General features: G+C 46.9%; 1 protein-coding gene across 1 annotated transcript in view; it reads right to left on the bottom strand.

Moving 5' to 3' along the window:
* The window catches only part of PAX2 (paired box 2), a 124,926-nt gene that overhangs the window by 37,013 nt on the left and 64,283 nt on the right, over window positions 1-23,630 (bottom strand). The window contains exons 5-6 of the mRNA XM_055793641.1: window positions 16,738-16,823; window positions 14,537-14,656 (exon numbers count right to left, since the gene is read on the bottom strand). Coding sequence (XP_055649616.1) covers window positions 14,537-14,656; window positions 16,738-16,823 — 206 coding nt within the window. The remainder of the gene's footprint in view (window positions 1-14,536; window positions 14,657-16,737; window positions 16,824-23,630) is intronic.

Raw genomic sequence — 23,630 nt, 5'->3', positions numbered from 1 at the left:
GACCTTTGGGTATGCTGGAGGTGAGCGGACATATTCTGCTCCTAGTCAGGTGGCTGCAGATCTGCAACAGTTCACTTAGCTCAGAAGAAGCACTGGGGATTTATACCATTGTAATGAGGGACAGAGCATGGGTCCAGTCTCTCTTACTAGCACTATTAGGCTTGACTGCTGGCCAGACAGAAATGCAGCTGCCTCCAGGACCCAGTACATTTGCTTTGTTTATGCTGGCAGAGTGGCAAGCAGCACTGTCACGCAGCGGGCCAGATCCTCCAGTTAGTGTAAATCTGTAAGTCTCTTGCATTCAGTGGTTATACAGATTTACACATCCTGAAAGTTATCAGAAGGGTTATCCTGATTTATGCTGCTGTGGTGTCCACAACATTGCCTTTAGCGCAGAGCCCTCAGGGAGAGCTGCTGCCGCAGGGAAAGCGGGGCACCGGGAGCTATGCGGTTCCCTCTGCCGGGGCAGAAGATGTTCTTAACATCATTGGTGTGACTTAGCTCCCTCCTCTCACCTTCCTAAGCCCATTTGTTGGGGGGCTACTCCTTGGCAGGATCCCCCTTGGTGAGCACATAAAAAAGGGTGGCTTTTGTAGCTCCAAAGGACAGAAGCAACGCAAAAAATTACATTGCATGCAGCCCTAACTATGCTTGTTTAGAGAAACTGCTTGCATTTATGAAGTCTTTGGTGCGGAAAGCAGGGTTGCAAATGACTGCATCAGAGCGACAGTAAAGGCCATTAATTTCCTGTTATGTTTTCCTGTGTTGGGGGCTTTATTAATTTAATTTTACACTGTCGAACAACAGCGAGCGCTGACACCGCCACACTCGGAGGGTTTTTTTTTTCTCAAGCAGTGCTTTGCCTGCCTGACATGCAAATCAACGCTGCTATCAGGACCACTAGAGACAAGGGAGGGAGCACAGAGCTGGGCTGTCCCCATCTAGCCCCATCTCCCAGTTTCTGGGAGATCCCTGAGATTCCAGTGGAGCAAACTGACACCTGAGAGGCCACCAGCGTTAGGGCTCAGCAGATCTGGATCAGGCCATGGACACCTTCGATGCAGTGTCTAGAAAATATGAACTCCTCTTTAGCCTGCTGGGTTCCATTGGCTTGGTCACCCACTAACATGCCTCTTAATACCTCCTTTCCTTCCATTTCCCTTGCTCTAGACTTTGCCTTCCTTTCATTCCACCTTATTTTCCCCTCATACACACTTCTACCTAAGCCTTGCAAGTCGAAGGCGGCTGTGCCTGCCCCTGAGCCAGATGCTAGTGAATCATGTTATTGGAAGCTCTTCTGAGTCAGCACTAAACCAGTGCTCAAGCAGTGTGTTTTTAGAGCTGCCATTTTTGACGTGCCATAAAACAAAGGCTCCAATCACTCAGAGTCATTAAAATTCCCATGGCATTTTTTGCAAGAGTGCAGACATTAACCTGGCTGTCCTGAACAAAATCCAGCCTGAGTGATTACCCACAGCATATCTTAATTCTCCTGTGGTTTCATTTGGACATGGCACAGCAAAATTTCACAGTTGATGCTCTGTATTGTTCAACATCTGCCATGGTCCACCCGAGAGTCAGCCACATTTCAGTATTAAATGAGATCTTAAGAATGGGAAGGTTAATAAACAATGTATGATACAGGATGGGTAATTGCAAAATGCCATGCAATGAAAGAGCTACAGGCTTGCAATATGCAGTAATCTGCTTGGACTGTCAACATGCAAACTCTTTGGGTTTTTTTAATGTTCTTTCTTATAATAACTGTAAATCATTAGTAGAGTAATTTGGAATCTTTCTGCATGTGCTCATGTAAAGGCCCTTATTGGTATATGAAGGAACCTGTACTAATATCACCTCTATAAGACACATGTGAGAGAGATGTCCCAAATTGTAAGAGATACCTCCCCAAACAAGAGGAGGCCCGGTCACGGGTAGCAGTCAGTTTCACAAATAAGAGAGGGCTCTGCAGAGAACAGCTGTAAGTATCTTTGAGGATTAGCTAGAGGGGTGTTTTTTTTAAATTTCCTGGGATTTAGTAAAGTTGTCCCAAACTCTAGGATAGTTCTGATCTGCTTGCAAGATCAACTCTTCTGTTCAAAGCCTACCTCTTCCCACACTAAATGCCAAAAGCCAAAGCAAAAAAAAACCCAACAGCTCCTTTGGGAAACCCAAGCATGTAAGTGCACTTGTCCTTTATAACAGCTTTTTCTAAAGCATCTAAGAGAGGACTAGAAGGCACTGAAGACTTGATGGACATTTCATACACAATAACCACTTCATTAAGGCTTAATCAGATGCCTACAAACCTGTTCTGATGCAGATCCCCTAGCTTAAAAGCAGAATAACACCTCTGAGCTCCCAAAATAGGCAGAGTGAGTGAGAAAAAGAAATGCTGGCCTACTCCATATCCAAATGGAAACAGTGATACCCATGACCTAGCTCCTGTTCTGGCACCGTGCTCCTGTGTGTTCTGTAGCTGATGACAACCTGTGTGAGAAAAGGACTGTATACCTTGAACCTGATGGCAAGTAAGCAGTAGGATGCTTGGATGGATGAAGGAAAAGCAAAGGAGAAAGGTTGACCTAGGCATTATTTTTAGGCCCCTTATTTTATCTGATTGATGGATGTAAAAATCACCTTCAGAGTTATGGATGGAGACAGACATGTCTGCTACGTCTCAGTAGATAGGTATCTGTAACTGCTTCTTTCAGGCCATGTACTGTTAACAGAGTTGTCCTCCAGATGCAAGGACTTAGAGCTTAGCCTAGCCTCTGCAGGCCAACACAAAATGCTGTTTATTTCAGGTCTTGCTTGGCAGCCACAGAGATAGCTGGAGGAAATCCAGTACTCCCTGAAATGCTCTTAAAATGTTCACAAACTGCATTTTTCTTTAATGCAAGTTCTTGTGGCAAAATTAAGCATACTGGTTTCTCTCTCTCTTCACCCCCCCCTCTTCCCCCCTGCAGCACGCAAATCAGTTCCCTGCCCCTCATCTCTCCAGCCAGGATTCTCACAGGCTAATCACTCAGTGAGATCTTGTTGCTTTCCCCTGTGATCCAGTGAAACAAGACTAGAGGATCTGATGCTATCACTTAGGGAGGCAAAATTGCTCCTGCTTTCCTTCCAAACAGCAGCAGCCCCCATTTTGGGAGGAGGAGGAGGAGGGGGTTCTCTCTGACCCTGACAGGGAACAAGGTGCTTAGTGTTTTCCTTTAGCACAAGAAGACACCCCTCTATAGGAATGATTTACATCTATGAATGGCAAGCAATGCTTAACATTACATTGACATAGACTTGGGAGTGCAGAGATAGCCAAATTAGGAGCTAATTGGTGCACTGGGGATTGACTGTTGAGCCCCTTGGCTGCTGGGATGTGACTGGGGGGGGGGGGGGGGCGGGAAGGGAGAGAAAGAAAGGGAGAAAGCAGGAGCCATCCTCCGCTGATGCCTCTCTAAAGGTTGGGATTCCTGAGGCCACTGCTGTCTAGTGCTGTCAAGGTCAGCAGGTTCAGGTTCACTGAACGGTCAGGATAGTTTGAATTACTGGCACTGCCTGCCGATTCCTCTGCTGATCGTGATGCGTCTTCCAGCACCGGCTGCGGGATGCTTCTCCCTGGCCATGTGCTGTGCATGGTGTGGGGCGTAGGAAATGTCAGAGAGGTAGATGCTCTTGCTAAGAGGGTGAGTTTTTAGGAAGATTTAAGGAGCCAAGGCAGCGCTGAAGAAAGGCACACGCCTTTCTCAGCTCCACGCGCTGAGCATGTAGAGACCAGGCTTCCAGAAACAGCAGTTCTGATCTGTTTTTCTTTTGTCAGGAGAACCCCTGCAAGCTTCTGCCTTTCATGAAAGTTAAGGGAATGGCTTGAACAGGGCCTGTCAAACCCTTATGGGGTGAACAACCTGTCGGTGAAGATTTCTGCTCAGTTCTACATAGGTAGAATGCTTAGTGAGCAAAGACTAACGTGCAAGGCTTTATGTAAACCACACTGCTAGGGCACACGTGGCTGTGTGACCCTGCAAAAGGGCAGGGGTAGCCAGGTGTGTTCCTGCAAGGTTGTCTGCAGAGAGCACCAGAAGGTGCCAACCATTGTGCACCCCAGGGCAGGCTTGGGCCACTGAAAGGGACCTCACCAGAGCAGGTGGGGAGAAGGGGTGTCTGCAGAGCTGTGGGTATGCACAGGCAGGCTGCTGGTGTCACAGACGTGTGCCTGGGGTGGCATCAGCATGTGGCTGAGTGCCTGTGTGTGTGTGTGTACTGTACACATGTGCTGTCTTAGCATACACAGCAGCAGGGATAGCAGAAGTAAGCATGTGAGAAGGCGCACAGCAGGAGAGAGCAACAAAAGGGAATCAGAAGAGGACTGGGAGCTGTGTGGAAGTAGCGTCCAGTGTTTGTCTTTCACAAGAATGTGTTGACAGGCATCATTGACTGGCTTTCAGTGGAGTTGCTACAGAGATATCTGGCCCTCTCAGTCCATAAGCTAGAGTGTTTATTTTTGCTTCCTATTCTGAGGTTTGTCGTGTACCTCTGTGAGTCAGTTAGCTCCTGGGTGCAGTCTGTCTATAGCTATGTATGCGTAGCTTTCACACTAACACCTCTGCTTCTGCCTACCACGCACATTTCCACACCTGGAGGAAACTCAGGGTAATGCTGAGAATGGAGCCACAAGGGGCTGCCCACACCTGGTACCAATGCATAAGGCCTCTTGCGCAGCACTCTCAGTGCCCACCAAGATGTGGAAGAGACCCCAGTTAACATTATGCATCCCCTCTGGAAAAGGGAAGCCCCTGTCTCCCTAAGCTCAGTGAAGGTATTCTAAGCAGGTTCTCTGTGTGGCCTGGTCCCTGTACATTAGGAAGTACGTCTGTGCCTTCCATCACCTCTTCTCTTGACTCCTCTCCCAGTTCCCTCTGCCACTGCAGAGCAATGGGAACTGGCAAGAAGGGTCACGGACAGTGCCCAGTATCATGCTGGTTTACATTAATGAGATACACACAGTGTAATCCAGCAATGGAGTCAGCCCTACAAAAGGAGGTAATAGCAGGCTGCCATGAACAGAGCAGCTCAGGTAATTGGTTTATCTATCTAGAAGCAGTAGTAGCAATCTCTGCACAGACAGAGTAGCAGTAAAGTCTCTTCCTTAAGGCTATTTCCTTTGTCTTTTCAATTGCTTGCACATCCATGTGAGATAGAGAGAGAGAGAGAGGAAGAGAGAGAGAGCTAGAGAGAGGGGGAGAAATGTTAATTTGTGAATTAATGGCTTTTCTCAGTGGAATTGTAAATTCAAATGTCACCTCACAGGGTGACACTACGCTGGGCTGCTGAAGAAGCAATGATAAGATCCCCCCCATCCCCATGCCGACATATACCCATGCCCCTCCCCTCCCTGAAAGATAGCTATGGAGTGGAACAAGCTACTTTTAATTTGCAATAACACCACAGCAGAAGGATGCAAGAATGACTGCTTTCTGACTCTCCCTTCCACAACAAGCCGGGCCACATCTTTCCCTTTCCACCTCTACCTCCTTCCACCCCCTCTTCAACCCCTCCCATTTTAAACTGAGTCCAAGACAACACATTATCTCAACTCCCCCCACCCCAAACTAATCAAAGGATGAGCTAAGGGAGGGCTCTTTAGAAAGGATGCCTCTGCAACCCTCTCCTCTCCTGCAATAATCAGGTGAATTAATGACCCTGAAGTTAAAGTGAGCGCTGATACTCAGGCGTTGTGCAGCGTAGGGGAGAAAGCCTTCATTGTTTTCGAGCAGGAGGCGGGCAGCAGCAAGGGAGATTCATGGATGGAGATTGAATATGCAATTTTCTTTCACCTTGCCAAGAGCTGCCCCTGGGCTGTGCCTGGCCTAAATTTTTTTTTCTTCTTGCCATCTCTGCCTTATCCGGCCCTCCCACCTCCCTTCCATTCTTTCCAGAAAATTACCTTCAAAATTGATTTCCACTTTTACAAACAAATATAATGGGAACATGAGGGGGGAAAAAAAATCTTGGGCTGTGATGAATTAGGGCTGTCAGGTGCTTCCAAGTCTCCTTTGTTTTTGTTTTACTGCCCGTTAGGTTCTTTGTTTTTCCAGCAACTGGGAATAGTGCCCCATCCCACACAGTCCCTGTGGTCTGTGGCTACTGTCACAGGATATGTCCATCACCTGATGTCATCACTGTGTTTGTCCCTGCTCTCCATTACTGTGATGCAAACAGCCACTGCTAAAAGACTGGCCCAGCCTTCCACAACACGATGCAACTGATCTCCTCATGGGGACGCTGCATGTCCCACACTGCCGGTGACCTGGCTGCTACAGCTGCAGTACGGGTCCCTTGATTTGCCTCCAATCTTCTTCACCCTGCTTCTCCTGTTCTACTTTGCCTTGTTCAGCTGATTCTTGATGAAGGTTTCCCAGCCCTCCCTGTTCTGATCGATCAGCCTGGGCCATCGGCATGTCACCTTGATCCCAGTTGTGCCTCAACGCTGTGTCACCTTGATTCCATAGCAGTATTGCCCTTATGTCTCACTGCCATGTCACTTGACCCCAAAAGCAGCGTCAGTGTCACTCTTGTCTCCCACTGTCATGGCACCCTGATCCGCTGTTATAGCAGTTACCAACAACCCTCTAAAATGCCATTTGCCTGCACACTGCCAGCTGATCCCTTTTGCAGTTTATTCTGTCATCCACTGTGCATTCACCTGGGATCCTCACGGATCCAGGCACCGTGCTCCCTCTGACTCCCATGCTCTCTCTACATCCATGACAAAACGTAGCAGTCACCTCCCTGAGTGCAGGCAGAGCCAGGGTACAACTCATCTAGAGCAAGAAGGTCCAGAGAGAGACGGGCACCAGCAAAACCGGGGAGCAGCCTCTGCACAGGCAGACACGGAGCAGGCAGAGACGCTGGGAGGAGTTGTAGCTGCCTGACTCCTGCTGACACATCAGCTGCAGCAACTCCTCCCAGGAGTGAGTCAAAAAGTGGAAGAAGAACTAACCACAAACTAAATACCCATAAATAAACAGTCAGACAAGCACACATTCACGACACTCACACAAATAAACTTAAAGAAAAGCTCTATGCATGAGCAAGACTCACCAAATGTAGCCAATAACATTTAAAGACACAAGAATGCAGACTGGGACACAAGGAGGTACTAATGCAGGTGCATGTCAATTAAATGTAATTTCTGAATAAACAAATAACTTACAAAAATATACATACACTAACTAAACAAAAACCTGGAACTCAAAGTAATTTCCTTAAATTCACATATACAAAATTAAATCATGTAAACAAATACAAACTATTTACATAAATAAACAACCTTCACACAGGCAAGAACAACCGATATATATGTACAACATACACGCAAATATATAACCCCAATGCAAATACACATCTGTACAAACTATATACAGAAGTGCACAGCACTAACAGGCTACGTATTCATATCCAGCAACCACAAAGATACAGAGATACTCCAAGTATGTAACAACACATACACACAGAATATACATACAAATATACAACATTCACATATATGCTCAAAATGTGAATACAAATACCTGGCATTCATAGAAATACATAGCACTAATACTGAGCCATACATGCCCAGACATCCATGTGATCCACAGTATGCATTCTCCTACTAGGCAATATTATACACAGCTTAATATAAACATTTTCCAGGTCTCCATAGGCATGCACAAAGACACGGGTCCAGCCTGCCACTCACCCCAGCACATAAGCACAGAGTAGTAGAAACCAGTGATCCTAACACAGAAATACAAAAAACAAACAGACGTGCATTCCTAGGGACACAAATACACAAGCAGAGACGCACACAAATACAGCTGAAGCCAGACCAGCTTGTCTTCAGATAGTACCAAACCTGTCAAACTAAGCAGCACTATAAGCTTCAGAAGCAGAGCATTCTGCCCAAACTGCTTTCTGTGATGTAAGCTGTTAACTCTCCCTTACCTGAAGTCCTCTTGAGCAACGCGTACCCCCCACACTCCCAGGGTGTGTGCGGACACACACACACGCACACCCACTGTTCCTTTTGCTTACAGGCTGACCTCCAGACGCATGGAGCATCAGCCCTCATTTCTGACAGTGCTGTGCTACTTATTCATTGTCCTCTCCTTTATCCAGCTTCCCCCTCCTCTCTTTTTCCACACATACTCTCCCTTTTCTGACCATCCTCCTGCAGTTTTATTTAAAGAGGTGCAGGATCAGTAGCAGGCACTTTTTTTATGTCCTGCCGCTAAGTCTCACCAGCTAGAGACCCTCAGGAGGGAGAAGTGGGTGGCTGCTAAGAATAAACTCCCTCTTCAGTTTACATTTTCATCTACAGTGGCAGGGAGTGTTACCTACACTTGTGTGTATAGACACAATGCACCTGGACATCCCCTGTGACCACGGCTGTTTGCAGTGATACGCCACTGCTGCAAGCTGGCAGCCACTGGAAACTCTGCCACACTGCATGGAACAGGGAAGGCAGGTGGAAGACACTGCAAGAGTGTCTCCAGAAACTGCTCATTCCACTAGCACAGCCATAAACTGCTGAGTGCACGCCCCACAGCTCTGTGTGATGGTTGGAACATGGAGTCAGCACCCAAGGCAATGTACCTGCATGTGTCTCCAGTGTCACTAAGACTATTGCTGACCTGCAATAAAGTAATCATATAGCACAACACAAAGCACATCAGCTGTGGTGACAAGAAATCACAGCATGAAATGATGCAGCCACACCACAGACTGTGTGGTTGTGTCACTTGGAGGGGTCCAAACTCACTCTGTTGTCTTCAGCAACACAACGGCTTTGGGAGAACAGGTACACCTGACACGCCCAGAGGTGAACGTACATCAGATGCCATGATACAGTCAAGTGGAATGACTCACTTGTACTCTTGGCAAATGTATGCAGGCAGCATAGGAAAATGAATGCATTTCCCTACAGGACAGTTAAGGGCTAGACCTCTCCGCACTAGAACAACTACAGCGCTGGTAAAGCATCATCATACTGCAGATGCCAGCATAAGCGTGCTGTATGTCCTGAAACAACCCCAGTATGCTGTGGCACAATACAGTCCTATGTTGTGAAAATACACAATTCTCAACACAGTGCTGCAGTGACGTAGCCATATTGACTTCACCCTCGTGGCCAGGTGACAGTCAGTTGTCAATCAACACATTACATCAGCTGCAGTAACAACTCTGTGAATTGCAGTGACAGGACAGTACAGCCTGCACCAGTGTACCAACAATCACCACATTGAAACAACCTCACCGCATGCAGCGATGCAGACACACCACCAGAAACAATTCACAGCCACCTCTGTGAAGGGTGTAACGGCCTTGAGTGTAACAGGGCAGCGTAGCAAGCAGTGATACACTCCATCTCATCAGTGGTGTCACCGACCCACAACCTATAGTGGTACAGTTACAACAACATGATAACCACAGCCACACTGCCAGCAAACACATATTGATGCCACTGACAATGACACAAAGTCACTTGAGATGTCACAACTACATCTGCCAAATTATATTATCGCCACTGTGAACCACACAAATGGGATCATACTTGCAGTGGCACACCCAGCTGCTGTGTATCTGCTCAAAAACACAGACCCTATTAAACACATTGCACATCTCTCCTCTCTGCACTACTTTCCACTTAAACAATTGAGTTCACAATTTTCTTCAAGACAGTCTATGTCCTGGGGCAGTATCTAAAAAAAACAGCTCTCAGGACTGGGAGTGTTGCAGATCTCCCTGCCTCACACTCCACCCAACGGAGGAGGTTCTGCTTTCCCAGTAGGAAAATGAGATCGTGGCCAGGTAGGAAAAGCCCAAACTGAACACTGTCAAAACCCTGCCCTGCAGTCAGCATCCTCCCATTTGGAGGGAAGGAAAAGAAAGCTACCTGTAATAAAAGCAATGCTTCTCAGTAGAGGGTATTGTGGTAGTAACAGAAAATTATGCGGAAGGGCAGTGATGCTGAAAGTCCTGCAGCTACGGGACTGACAGTGTAAATGCTCCTAGTGCTAGCAGGCAGCACCCTGTTCTGCATAGCTGAACCCCATTTTGAAGAGTACAGTGAACCACCTGGGCTGACACAGCTAACACTCTTTGCAAAATGCCACCAGACCTGCCAAAATTTTGGTGACTCTACTGTCCCCCTGCACTGATGCAGCCCTGCATCACTCACTTCAATGTAAATTACTCTAATCATCAAAATGACAGGTGAAGAAAGGAAAGGAGGAACTTCTGCCTTCTCAGGTTTGCTCCCCCATCTCTGCTGGGGATTCCTTTACTGCAAACAGCCCGAGTATTATTGGCATTTACAGTAGCAATCACTCCGTCCCCTCCTCTCCCACAAACCTGCTGCTGATATTAGCACTGATCATACTAACAAGCCTGTGGGTTTTATTACAACTGATACTAATAATACCGGACACATTACGTCTGCTTCTGCCAATGGCAGGCTGCAGATATGATCCCTGCTAATGTCGATAATACTGGGGGATATTATCTCTGCCATTGTCGGCATGGCAGGTATTATTGCCGGTAATGCTGTCAAATACTGCAGCTACTGCCAAGGACCAAGATTAGTAATGCTGAGAATGTTACAGCACAAGCCTCACTGGAAGATGAATCCCAAGTGAGAGTTTGTGTCTATAGAAGTCTGTGTTCTGCTATGGAGAGAAAGAGCCATCTCTAATGAGAGTGGTTTTGTAAAAATCCGAAAAATTTCACCCAGCTGGAGATGCTGTGGCATGCAGGGAGCAGTTTGAAATACTGTTTTCTTACTACCCAATTATCTGTTTATCTGTCCCTCCATCCATCTATCTATCTGTCCTTCCTATCCTCCCCATCTCTCTCTTTTTCTCCTTATACATTGCTCAAGACTACAAGCATGAGTGAGACCTATTTCTTGTTAGTGCCTCTGGGTCACCCCAATTCTCATCCTTTCAGCTATCAATTGGGGGTTATGGAACAACAGAAATATTTGTGTATTACTTTTCCCCTTTATCCTTCTGGACTTCTTATTGCTGCTGCTTAGTCTGACAATGACCCTGCTGAGCTTGGCCTGCCATCACAGCATGGTACAACATTAGGATCGTGCAGAGCCAGGAATTCCTGTTTCCAGCTGCAGCACGATACTGCAAGACCCTCAGTGGTCTTGGGAAAGTCATTACATGCTCCAGGGACACTTCTGCCTCTGGAAGATGGTGGGCGTAAGTGGTGGAGAAGGTCAGAGTGAAATTACAGCAACATTGGCAGTGCCTGCAGACTGCAAGAAATGGCATCCACAAGTGGAGGTGAACTTTTTTTAGCCAATTTATTTAAAAAATCAGAGGACACCAACTCTGCTTTGTCTAATCTGTCATGGAAGCCAGAGGGTTTACAATCACTGACCAAAAACTGAAATAAAAGGAATACATGGTCTTAACAAGACAAATCCTGACCATCCTTCCTAGGCACTCACCTGAGGAAGATACAGTGAGTTTTGAGGAAAGACTTGTGATCTGACAGTTCCTTGTTGTGACTAGTAGACACTCAGAGCTACCTCCCTGCCAGCTCACTCTCAATGCTGTGGTCATCCCAGGCCACCCTCGAAGTTGCAGCCAGCACATTTGATAGTTTGGGATTTCCCCTCTTCCCTCTAATGCCTTGTGAGGGGCACACCTCACTGTCAGCATCCATCGCTAAGCCCACCTCATGCATCTGTCTGGCTCCTTCTGTCCAACTCGGGAGTTCTGCTACATCATCTTGACACATAATTATCTCTCCTCTTCTTAATCATCTGTGCTACTGTCTAATGTAAGCACCAGCTGCAGCAAGGAGGACCTGGGGGAGGGGGTGTGCTCCTCTGTCTTTCTCCCACCCTGTTCCCCCCAGCCATCACAGAGGTTGCCAACAAGGTTTTCAGAACTGGGGATTCAGGAGCAGCTTGGTACTTCCCCCCCTTCTGCTTAACTGCATTCCTCATAGAGGAATCCTTGCAGCAGAGCTGGTCCAACAGAGCGGAAAGCAAGAGCAAGCAATGCTGCTGCTTCTGTCTCCTTTAGGGAAGATCCACCCGCAAAATGCTGGGAAAGTAGATGTGCATTGGGAGCTCGTAAGGGCTTTTCAACGCAAGAATAAACCCTGCAGTGAAGAAACTGCAACAGAGCAGTGCTTAGAAGCTCTGGGAAATACTGAGAAGGTGTATGCATACAGCATGAGCGTGAAAGAGGTACCTGCACTGGATTTCTTGCCAGGCTTTCCTAATCCCCATCTCAGCTAGCACAATCAGAGCCCTCAGAGCTACAGGGGAGATTGCCCAGGAGTGAGTGCAGGTTCCCAGCTGTGCAAAACCTCCCCTTGGACCCTTCTAGCCTTGGGACCCAACTCTGCAAAGTGATGATGTCTTTCAGCATTTCTTAAGGCCAGTGTGAGCCCAGATAACTCAACTCTTGGCTAGGGGTCCCATGCAAGGTTTCTCTGGGACAGCACAACATCTCCCTGCAGCATCTATCTGGGGTGGCAGGATGAAGGCTGTTCTCTAAGGCAGTTGCAGCAGTGTGATGTAACTGCCATCTAAAACTCTGAAAGCTAAAGGCAAGCAACATCTCCAGGTCTGTTTGGTACCTTTTTCATTCCTAGTGGGATATGTGGGCTCTTGTCCAGCAGTAGGGAGTCACAGAGTGTTGCTTGCTCTTCATAAATCAAATCTGGGATGAATTAAGGACAGACACAGGGAGTTGTTCTTACTGTCAGTGTATCATTGTGAAGTGTCAGAGTCTTAGATTGTGACTTGGTTGTTTCTGCATTTAGTTGTACCGCTCAAAAAAAGCTCTGGTTCTGAGGCTGGAGGTGACTGCGTGGCTGCACCTAAAGTGGGATGATCTTTCCAGGTATTTGGAAAGAACAGCTGCTAAAGCCAGACTGAACTGCTTCATTTCAAAATGAGGTATGGAGGCACCATATTGAGAGCTGGTGGTCACTGTGCTAGACGGTATGAGAACAGGGGTTCACAAAACCCCCAAATAACTGCCAAGAGATTAGCACAACCACTAGAGAAACTTGTCACTCAGTTTGAAATGTTGCTATTTCCTATATATGTAGTGATGGGAAATGCTGGAGGGGTTTGCAATGTTTGCACCCTCTTATTCCTGACATTTTTTGACTTTGAGGCATTGACTCAGCCCTTCGATTGTGACACTTTTCTCTTAGCTGGGCCCTACTGCCATCTAGCTGGGAAGTGGATCTTCCTCTGGGGCCTGATCCAATTTCCAATGACATCACAAAAATCTTCCCATTTGCTTCAGTAGGAGCTGGATTGGGTTCTTACCTCTAGTTCTACTTTGTATTAGGGAGAAGGGGGTCATGATGACTGCCTTTTTTTCATGGGGTTATTATGTTCATTTGGATCAGCAACTTAACAGATGTGAACCTCACCAGAACCAATACTGAGAAAATTACTAGCAAAACCCCAAAATACAGCATCTCTCTCCAAAGAGCTTTCTCTTCTTGCCACGTATCGCAGAGAACCCTCACATTCTCTTGCACCGCACAGGTGTGGGGTTATAGCACACACAGCACACTGAGCCACCGGTACTGCTAAGAGGTCCCTCCACGCAACAGACAACAGCGGGAAACAACATACTGAAGGCAGAGCTGAACCAAACAAAGTGGTCAGGCACTACTCTTAAGAAAAGTTCACCTCCTGGCCCTCAGTTTTTTAATGCATCAAATTAAAAGAGCAAGACTTTAGGAAAAAAGTTTACAAAGCCACCACAAGAGCACCAAGACCTTACCCACCCCTCCTGACTCAGTCTGTCTAGACCTGGGACTCCAGCTGTTGGCTTATTTCAGGATTTACTTTGCCCTGAGTCCTTCCCAGCAGGTAGGAAGGAAAAGGAAATAGCTTAATCCTAATTCTTTAGAGCCCTAGCAAAGGCTTGGATAACAGCCTTAGGGCCACAGTACTCAGAGGCCTCCTGTTCTGCTTTCAGACTGTTGCAAGCGTGGCAGTTCTGCTGTGGTAGATGCTACCCATAGAAAACTGGGCCCTTATGAGCACCAGCTAATGTAGCTCATGGCACGTCACAGGGCAGGAACTTGTTTGCAAGGGGAATGAAAGATAACTCCCACATTGCTGGTGCTTCTCCGAGATGGCATTTTGTTTGAAAACGAGTGAGTCGGGGAAACCACGTTTACCCGCAGTTCAAAGTCCGGGCACCTGCTGGCACCTGGGGAGTTCAGTTCCAGCCGTTTCCAGCAGTGAATGAACTTGGGATCAGCTCCAGCAATGGAGACGGCTCTCTGCCTGCCGAGCAGATGTCTGGAGACGCAGCCTGTCATGAAAGGGCCTCGGAAGAAGAGCATTCCAAGCCAGCAGGGCAGTAGCGGGGAACGGGTCTCTGTTGCTAAAACTGATCTAGCCCCTGGAGCAGCTGCAAACCTTGGCCTGAAATTGGAGCCTGTACATGGGGACAAAGAATATAAAAGGGAGGATGAGCTTCTCCCCTCCCCCTACCTTCATCACGTTTCCTCTTCTCGCCATTCGACCGAGGAATCCCCAGGATCCCGTTAATGGAGTAAGAGCCCACTGGATCATTGGAGGCACTGGAGACGGGAGGGGATGCTGTGCTGGGCACTGGACAAAAGGAAAAGGGAAAAAGGGCCATGAGGAGAGCAGCACAGCACTCAGGGATCCCCCAGCTGAAAGCTACACATGCCACCAGTCGCATAGGAAAGCCTGGGCGCTAAGCAGACTCCAGTCCCTCGCACTGAAGGACTCATACTCACTCTACTGCTAATGTTGCTGCATCCCAGCTTTGCCAGTCCATTCTTATACCGTAGCTCCTCAGCCTTCCAGTACAAGGCCATTAATAACAAGCAGGTGTATTCCACCAAGAAGCTAAACCTTGTTGTTATACCCCAGTTCCAATCAGGCTTCCCAGTGCATGCCATGGTAACTGAGTGCAATGCTGCACAGGCCACATTCTCTTGTGACTTCCTAGGCCATCTGTATTTTGCCAGATCATTTCCTCTTAGCATTTTTCCACCAGGAGCACCATGTTCTGTGTTAGCCAGATCAGCCTCTTACATGTCCACCCAAAACACTCGTTGAAAAATTACCTACTTAGCATAGGTTAGAAGAACTTCAGTGTTGGGCACTTCAGCTCCCTACTCGACAAATGGTGAGTCGGTGATACACACTCCGACCCAGATCAGTAACAATCTAGTGTCTTCCTTTGGCACTTGCCAATGTCAACAGGCAGGCTCCTTGTGCCACTCAGGGCTGTCCGAGATTGCTCATGAGTTTCCAATATATCAGAAATGACACGTCATCCAGATTGGAAATTATCATTTTGTGATAATCGGGGCTTTAGACTATAGAACAAGTAGAGCTATGCATTCCGTAGGCATGCTCATTATGTCCCAGTGTGTCTCTGTAATGGGGAGAACGTCCCGATTCTCTTATAGGCCACTACCCATCATTCAGCTCATAAAGCACTGACATGAAGTAATCAATACGTCCAATACAAGCCTTCCAGGGTGGAGCAGAATCTGTCAACACTATCCAATGTAGACCCACACTTCCCAGTACATCCCAGAGCAATGACAGACTCCAGCAGCAGCACTCGCAATCGCTATCCCATCTCAGCCAATGCATTCTCTAGACATTGCGCTACTTTTCCAAGAAGGAATAATACCTGCCAATCCATCTGTTGTGGTCAGTGATCCCCAGTCCAGTGAGCAAGTCCAGACGAAAAGGGCATCCAGAAATGCTCTTCCATACTGGCCTGTTAATTCCATTGTGCTCCTGAACACAATTTGTGTACAGGATTATATCTGCCAGCTCTGTCCCCTGCAGACCAGCACTTTCCAGTAAATCCTTGTACAGCAACTGATTCTCAGTAACCAACACAATCTAAGACAGCATCTAAGGCCACAAATAAGCCACTGTATTTCACAGTATCCCAGAATACTGTGTGTTTTTTCCTGCTCTGAATTGTTAGTGGATAAGCTGTACTAGCAACAGCAGACATATGCACCTTACGGCCCACAGAGTGAAAAGTACCTCATTGCATATCTAGCACAGTACCTTTAAACACAGCAGACCAGGAGACATTTGGTCACTTTATTACAGCCTCCATCTTCTGCTCACCTCGACAAACCCATCTCCCCCAGCAGAAAAGGCATTTTCTCAGTGAAATACACCCATGGGATACCTGACTGCAGAGCTAGAACAATGAAGAACTCAGTTGTGAGGCATCAGGAATACCTTACCCATGTCTGTGTATTACTAGCTCTAAGAAACAGACCAGTTTCAGCAAAGGGAGAGAAGAAAAATTGGGAGAGGGAGGGGAAGAGAGAGTCAGGGTAAGAAGGAGACAAAAGGTGAAGACTGGTTCTTAGACAGGATAGCAGTAAATACTCCTCTCTGGGGAGGTGAAGGGGAGAGCATGACCATGAAATGGATGTTAAGGCAGAATCACTTTGGGCAAACCCCTGCTTTGGGCTGGTTTCTCTGCCATGATTCCCTTCCCTACAATGCAACAAGGGCAACGAAGAACAGAAACCTCTGATTTCTGTTGAGGCTTCTCACACACACACACACTCCTCCCTTTTGCTCTGCTTAGCACCTGCTTCTCAGACTTTGTTCCCTCAACTAAGCTTCATCCTCATTTCCACTTGCCCTGCCACCACCCCTCATGCCAGTCTTCTTACCAATAGTATGTCCTGGTGCAGTCACGCCTGTCCCGCTCCCGTCTGGTGTTGGGTGAAAAGGTTGCTGAACTTTGGTTCTGATGATCCTGGAAAAGAGCAAAACACTTTCAGAACTCAACTGTAACTTCTCTCTGCCTTCACACACCCGTAATCCCGGCTATCGGAACCCGAAGGCCTGATCCGAGCTCTGGGTGCAGCAAAGTGCCGTCATTTGCCTTCTTGTGGTTCTGATTCTACTGTTTCAATGGTCCCATTCCCAACAAGTTGTCCTTGCTGTGCTCTGTCATCTTTTCCCCAAACTTGGGTATTCCCTGCATAACTGTGGTGCTCAGTGAGTGAGGTAGGATCTCCTGTGTGTTAGCAACTGCAGTATCGTTTATGACCTAATCTGCCAGCATGATCACAAGGCAGGCTTTGCAGCTAGTAGAGCCACTGTGGGATTTACAAACGGTGTAGATTTAATTTTGTTGTGTACTGAAAAAATACCTTTCTGGCATAGAACTGAAGGCTTTGTACTGATAGAAGGCTTTGCCAAAGCCCTTGCCCTTGATAAATGAGAAGGTGGGAGCAGAAGGTTCCTGTAGGAAGTGGTGATGGGATACAGATCACCAGGAAAAAGAAGCCCCAACAAAGAGGGCAAAAATTGGTGTTTATCAGGTGGTGAATGAACACAGCATGGGAACTCAAAAAGATGTCTCAGTGAATGCCACAGAGCTCATAATGCAGCTCAGAATTAAAATAAACTGAACTGCCAGTGCTCCGTTTCTCGTTACATGAAATCTTTCACCTTTGTGTCAGTGGTTTAAATCCAGCTGAGGTCAGCGGTGAAGGTAAATCACTAGCACCTAGTGCCTGGCTGGCAAGGTCCCTGCCTGCTGGTGGGTGCTGGGTATCTGTGACCCACGGACGACTGTCTCAGCAAGGAACTCTGTGAATAAGCCATGACCTGTGGAGGCCAGATTCCTTTCTGACATTAAAATGAGCCTTTCCAATTAGGGTGAAGAGTGCAGATGCTCTTCAGCCTGAGTTTCTGGAACTCTCAGCCCTGCATTATATTAGCTTTAACTTCTTCCAAAAAATCTTTCCAGAAAGTGAAAGCAAATAACGCATTCTCCCTGCCCAACCGAGATCTTCCCTTAAAGATTTGTTCTGTAGAATAAGTTGGCAAAACTTCAAAGAGTGAGTGTCTGGCTGGTGAGCGGTATGGCATGGATAGAGATAAGCAGAGGCAGTGAGAAGGCATGTTTTAAAAAGCACAACTCCTGAGAGTGAAATCTTTTTAGGAAAAGAAAGGTATTTCAGAGCGCTGTCACCTCAGCAAGTTAGGAAACTCCGATACACACGTGATGAAGCCTAGGCAGTAGCTGGAAGTGACAGAGAGGCTGCTTGGGACATAGCTGGAGGCAGGGAATGGCAAGGTTCTAGCTGGGGATGGAGATCCAGATCTTCACCCCATACAGCTCAGCAGTACCAGGGGCCCTACTCCTTAGCTGCTGAGGAGCTCAGAAGGTGTCCAAGGGCCTCAGGGCCAGATTCTGAGGTCTTGCTTATTTGCACTAGCTGAGGAGCTGATCTGAGAAGTCTGTGCTAGGGCAAATAATACAACTTTTTTCTTTTCTGTTTTTCTCTTTTCTTTCCTCTCCTCTCACATTCCCCCTAAAACCCCCTGAAGTGCCACTCTGGTTGTGTGAGTTTATTGATTTCCCCCAGCCCAGAGAAACAGAAAGAGGGGATGGGGTGCAGGCAAAGGGATGGAAATAGAAAGCTATAAATTATTTGTGACAGGAAAGCAATAGTGCCAGAGTGCTGAGCACAAGTCCCGTGTCACTATTAGATTCCTTTTAGCCTGATGACACTGTAAAAGAGGTTAAGTGTCTGATGGAATCGTACACCTTGGGGGCAGGGGCAGTCCAGGAGCAGAACAAGCCACAGAGAGCAGGTATATCAATTCTCCAGGCCAATAATATTCCCCTCATTGATCGCAACACAAAGTTCAAAAATCTCATTATAGCCAGGCAAACCTGCAACTTTTTAAAAATCAATAGAGTGATATAATGTATGTATACTTTGTATAAATGTATCTATCCATCCATCCATCCGTCCGTCCGTCTATCCAAAATCTGCCTGAAGGTGTCTAAGTTAACCTACACATTATACTGTGTTACGTTCTATTGTAGTGTAGCATAGTGAATGGATTAGAAGATTATCCCTGCAGCCTTAGATGACATATTATAAAAAATCCTGTTAGCAGTGAGGTGACATCAGACGGTTCTATTCATATGGAGATATGACATCAGATTTTCCATCCATACTGGGAGGTGGCATCAGACAGCTCAGCTTCTAGTGAGGGGAACCATAAGATGAGCCTAATTATACTGAGATGGCCGATCAGGCTGTGCTGAACCACGCTGCATGAAAATTGCGAAGTTTCAAAAAGCCTTTTAGAGTGAAACCAGCCTGTGAAACAATGGCAGTATAAAATGCCTGTCCATAATGCTTCAAAAACCCCGGCAAAGGATGAAGAGGAAGGTTCAATTTCCTTCCCTGTTCAGTTCATGGTCTCTTGGCTAAGAATGCCAGTCACTGCCAGTTGTGACTGTGATTACTGAGATGTGTCCAGTGGGAACTGGAATGAGACTCACCAGCTCATTTCACCAAGTAGCCGTCAGCTGCTAATGATTTTTGGTCACTACCAACCAGGGCCAGATTTCAGCTGGTGACCCAGGGGTGAAAGGCTCTGTTCAAAAACGTTCCCCTCCTAAGAACGAAACTGGTTTTATGTCAAGGGAAAGCGCTTGGAAATGGTGAGCAAAGAGGAGCAGTTCTGGTTGTGCAGCCTCCAGTGGCCTGGGTCAGATAATTCTTGGTATCAAATGAACAGCAAACCTAATGAGGCCTCAGGCAGAAGGTTGTTTCCTATGGCTAAAAGAAGAGGCAGGTTTTGAAGAGGCTCTGCCCAGGAGTGCTCCTTTGTCCTGCAGTCATGGCCGAACTCTAGTGCGTAAGTAAAGAGGAGAAATCTCAGGGCCCTGATGCTCAGCATGGAACACGGCAGTGTGTCCCCCGGGGCTGAAGCATTTAGGGATAGTGACAAACAGCAGGATAGCTAGGCATTGCTGTTGCTGCTTTAAGAGGCTTTGAGTGAGGCTGTCCTACACGAGACCACCTAATGAAACAGCAAATGAGAGATGAACAGGGCTGACCTGGTCCTGTAGCAACAGATACAGCATAATAATGCTGCCTTTAAACTTCAGGATTGCTGAAAGCTTCACACCCTTACCCGAGACTAAAATACGCACTAAGCCAGCTCTGCTGCCTCAAACCCAGGATTTCTGGATTACTGCTGTGTAAGAGGGAGCAAAACCTTGACCACCTCTTGCTGCCTCTGATGGCTTGTTCTTGCCTCTAGACACTGGAGAAAAAACAAGCTTTTTTGCAGAACACTTCCTCAGCCCTTCCCAAAAGCAGAAGGGTCACAAATCCTGGCACACCAGTCAGCAGTGCTGATTTCTCGAAGTAAGCACCAATATTTTCAAACGCCTTTCTTTCCTCCAGAAGAAATTGTCACTTTGGACTAAATTCATCCCTGCTGTAATTCCATCACAGTCAGTGACTCCAGTAACAGTGTCTGCGTTTAATTAGGGGCATAAACTGGTATTTACTGTAAATTCCCATTTTTCATTTTCCAGTGGGAGGTTTTTGCACAAGTTGTCTACTTTGAGTTTCAGAGAATATACACAGATTTAATACATAACCTTCTGAAGTTTCAGCAACAGGACATTTATAGATCTTTGATTGCAGTAAAGCAACTGAACTTCATTTCACAATCTGAATTTAATACGCGATATTATCTTAAGTAATGGCATGTAATGTCATTGCAGTACGTAGTACTGTACTGTGAATTACACATCCATTCCTGGAATTCATGAGTTTTACCATAGCTGGCTTGTAGTAACTCTTTTCTAGAGTTAATACCACATACAGCTCCAGCTGAAACCAACTGCCTGTTTCCAAATGCCTTTGACTTTCTTAAACGTTCAGCATCAGATCGTGAATTTCTGATGTTTGATTTCTATTTCATTATTTTCAGCTGGTTTAATGCAATTCCTTTTGCTGGTTCTGAATACAGATGGACAGGCAAAAATCATCTCTCCCAGTATGACAGTTGTAAGAAGCACTAATCAAATTTGGTCAAGAATGTAGAAAGAAATATTAGAAGCTAAAATTAGCTGAGACATAGTCCTTTCTGAGAAACAGAACTTTCTTCTAGTCCTTGTAAATTCATGTCCAGAAATTATTTGCTAAAAAAATGACAGCTCACAGGAAACGTCCCTTGCTTCTCTGACATTTCTATCCAAACTCTCTTCAGGCCTGACATACTCTGTGGTTTCTCCTCTCATACTATTACTGGCAGAGTCATTAGTATCACAAATAGAAAGAATCATACTAGGGCTGATCAGAGGGAGAGGAGGTGGGTCTGACTCCTCTGGAGTCCCAGTCTAGCAATTTTCATCCTGGAAGAACAGACTGAAGTTGCACTAAGGGAAAGAGCTGTGTGTCCTGCTGCCCGGAGGAGACCCTAACAGATTTCGGAAAGCACTGGTATCCTCGCTTTGGTCATACTCCTTTGTCATGGATTATTTTTCAAAGTGGAAGGATACACTCAGCAGAGCACCAAACTCCTTGTAATTGTTTTGGAGTATTCATATTTTAAATGCTCCATATTAGAAGCACATTACAAGGCCCCAGGGTGTGCATTACTGGGCAATTAAAGCGGTTCTTGGAAGGCTAACATTGCGAAGCTTCAGCCTTTTCTCTGCAGTGTGTCCAAGGGAGGCTGTGATGGCCAAGGAACACACACCCTGCTGTGCCACACTGCTTAATTAGTGCAGGGCCGTACTGCTGAGTCGCGGGCTGTGCCGGCGGCAGGGACGAGGCAGGCTGCAGGGGACTCAGTGCAGGGCTAAGCAAGACAGTGATGCCTTCTCTGCATCAGATTGCTCCTACAAAGGGCCTCGTGACCATCCCAGCGATGCTGGCATCAAAGCATGCCTGAGGAAAAGAAGGAGAACATGGGATGGGAAGAGGCAGGTTTGGGCTCCTTGGTGACAGCCCCCATGGAGCCAACAGTATCCCAGCTGCAGACTGGTGCTGAGCAGGCATAAGGATCTCTGAACATGGAAGGAGCTCCAATGGGAGAGAGTCATGTTTCTGTGCATGGGTCGAGGCACATCTGAATTCACAGTTGAGTAAAAGAAAAAGGGGGCGGGGGGGTGAAGGTCTTGTTTGCACCAAGTTCAAAATGGAAAGCAAGCTTCATAGCATGGTGAGGGAAAACAACTAAGGGATTTGGGGGTGAAGGATGGGAAATAGAAAGTCTGATAGTTAGAGCCTAATCCGACTTAGGGAAAGGGCTTCAGTTCCTTGCTCTGTCATGGACCTCTCGTCAAGACTTTGGACAAATGGCATTTCTCTCTGTGCTCTGTTTCCTGCCTGAAGTGTGAAGATAGAAGCATTGTCGTGCCACCTGGGGCACAGTGAGGACAGCTGGAAGGAGGAGTGAAGGGCTCAGACTCTGCAATAACAGGGGCCAAGTAAGTGCTTCAGCGAGCTGTAGCACAGTATTGGCTTCATTCCCCTGCTTGAAGCAGAAGTGACATGTACCCTGCTGACAGTGGCTGTACGTGAAGGGAAGGGAGATAGGCAAAGGCAACAGGAGCCGTATTTCAGCTGCACTGGCTTTGGTGATCACGTTTGAATTTGCGGCAGCAGATGCAGTTGGGAAGATGAGAGTGGCAGTTGCCCCCCAAAAGCCACAACATAATTTTCATTAGGATGTGGGGGGGACAAGTAGCTTCTCCTACTGCTCTCAAAATCCACTGCAACACTTGCAGCCCTCAGAACAACAGCTGACATTGGCAGGAGCAGCAGACTCAGCTTCCTTGCTAGCTGGCCTGCGGCTCTGGTGCTCCCTGCCAAGGCAGCAGAATGCCTTCAAACCCTGCCATATTCAGGGGCCACAAGCAATATTCACACATTCAAACTCTCTCCTGTCATGAAAATTGCATTTCCTTCTCCCTACCTTTTGGAATGGGAGAGAGAAGGAGGGTGATCATGTACTATATTAGTATATAAGCACAACTATGAGAGATTAACTTGATTAGATAGATAGATTGACAGTCCCAAAAGGTGCCTGAAGAGGGATTATCTGTTTTCCTGAAGCTTCTAAATAGATGAGAGGTTGAAATGGAGATGCCTTACATATCCCAAAACACAGTCCCAGCCCTCCCTGAGAAAATTTGACCCCTTATCTGCTGTTAATCTGTGTAGGTCTGTCAACTTCACTAGAGCTACGCTGACATCATGCTTGAAGACACAAGGAAGAATGTGCCGCTGTGTTCCAGGTCAGCCTGCTCACTCCAGACCCCAGAGAGAGAAAGCCCAATCCTGCTCTTTTTTCTGACTGCATTTCTTGGCTGCACTCTGCGGAGAGGCAGAATTCACAGCAGCAGTTTTACTATCTGAAGGGCTTAGAGAGGAGCTAGGATTTTTTTTGTTGTTTTAAATCAGTGACCCATGATGACACCATATGGTTTTATTTCATTTAATTTGAGCAAAGCATTAACGTTCAGCTTCTAGCAGATCTCTGCCCATTCCAGTACTGCTGTGCTACACGGTACAAGTCCAGAAGTGAGGAAGAGGGGTGGAAGAAAGGAGAGAAAGGTGAAGATGCCTGCCTTCTGGAAGGGGGGAGATCTGCCAGGCAGCGGGGGCAGCCTGCCAACTCATTCTGCTGAGCAGTAACACACAACTTCATGCCACTGGTACTGATGTGGTTGACAGCAGTCAGCCCCATGTGTATAGGTTGCCTAGCCTGACCTCCCAGAATTTGC

The sequence above is a fragment of the Falco peregrinus genome, chromosome 1 (assembly GCF_023634155.1).
Source record: "Falco peregrinus isolate bFalPer1 chromosome 1, bFalPer1.pri, whole genome shotgun sequence".
Lineage (NCBI taxonomy): Eukaryota > Metazoa > Chordata > Aves > Falconiformes > Falconidae > Falco > Falco peregrinus.
Note: the sequence above shows the minus strand (reverse complement) of the source record. Positions and strands in the feature narration are given on the sequence as shown.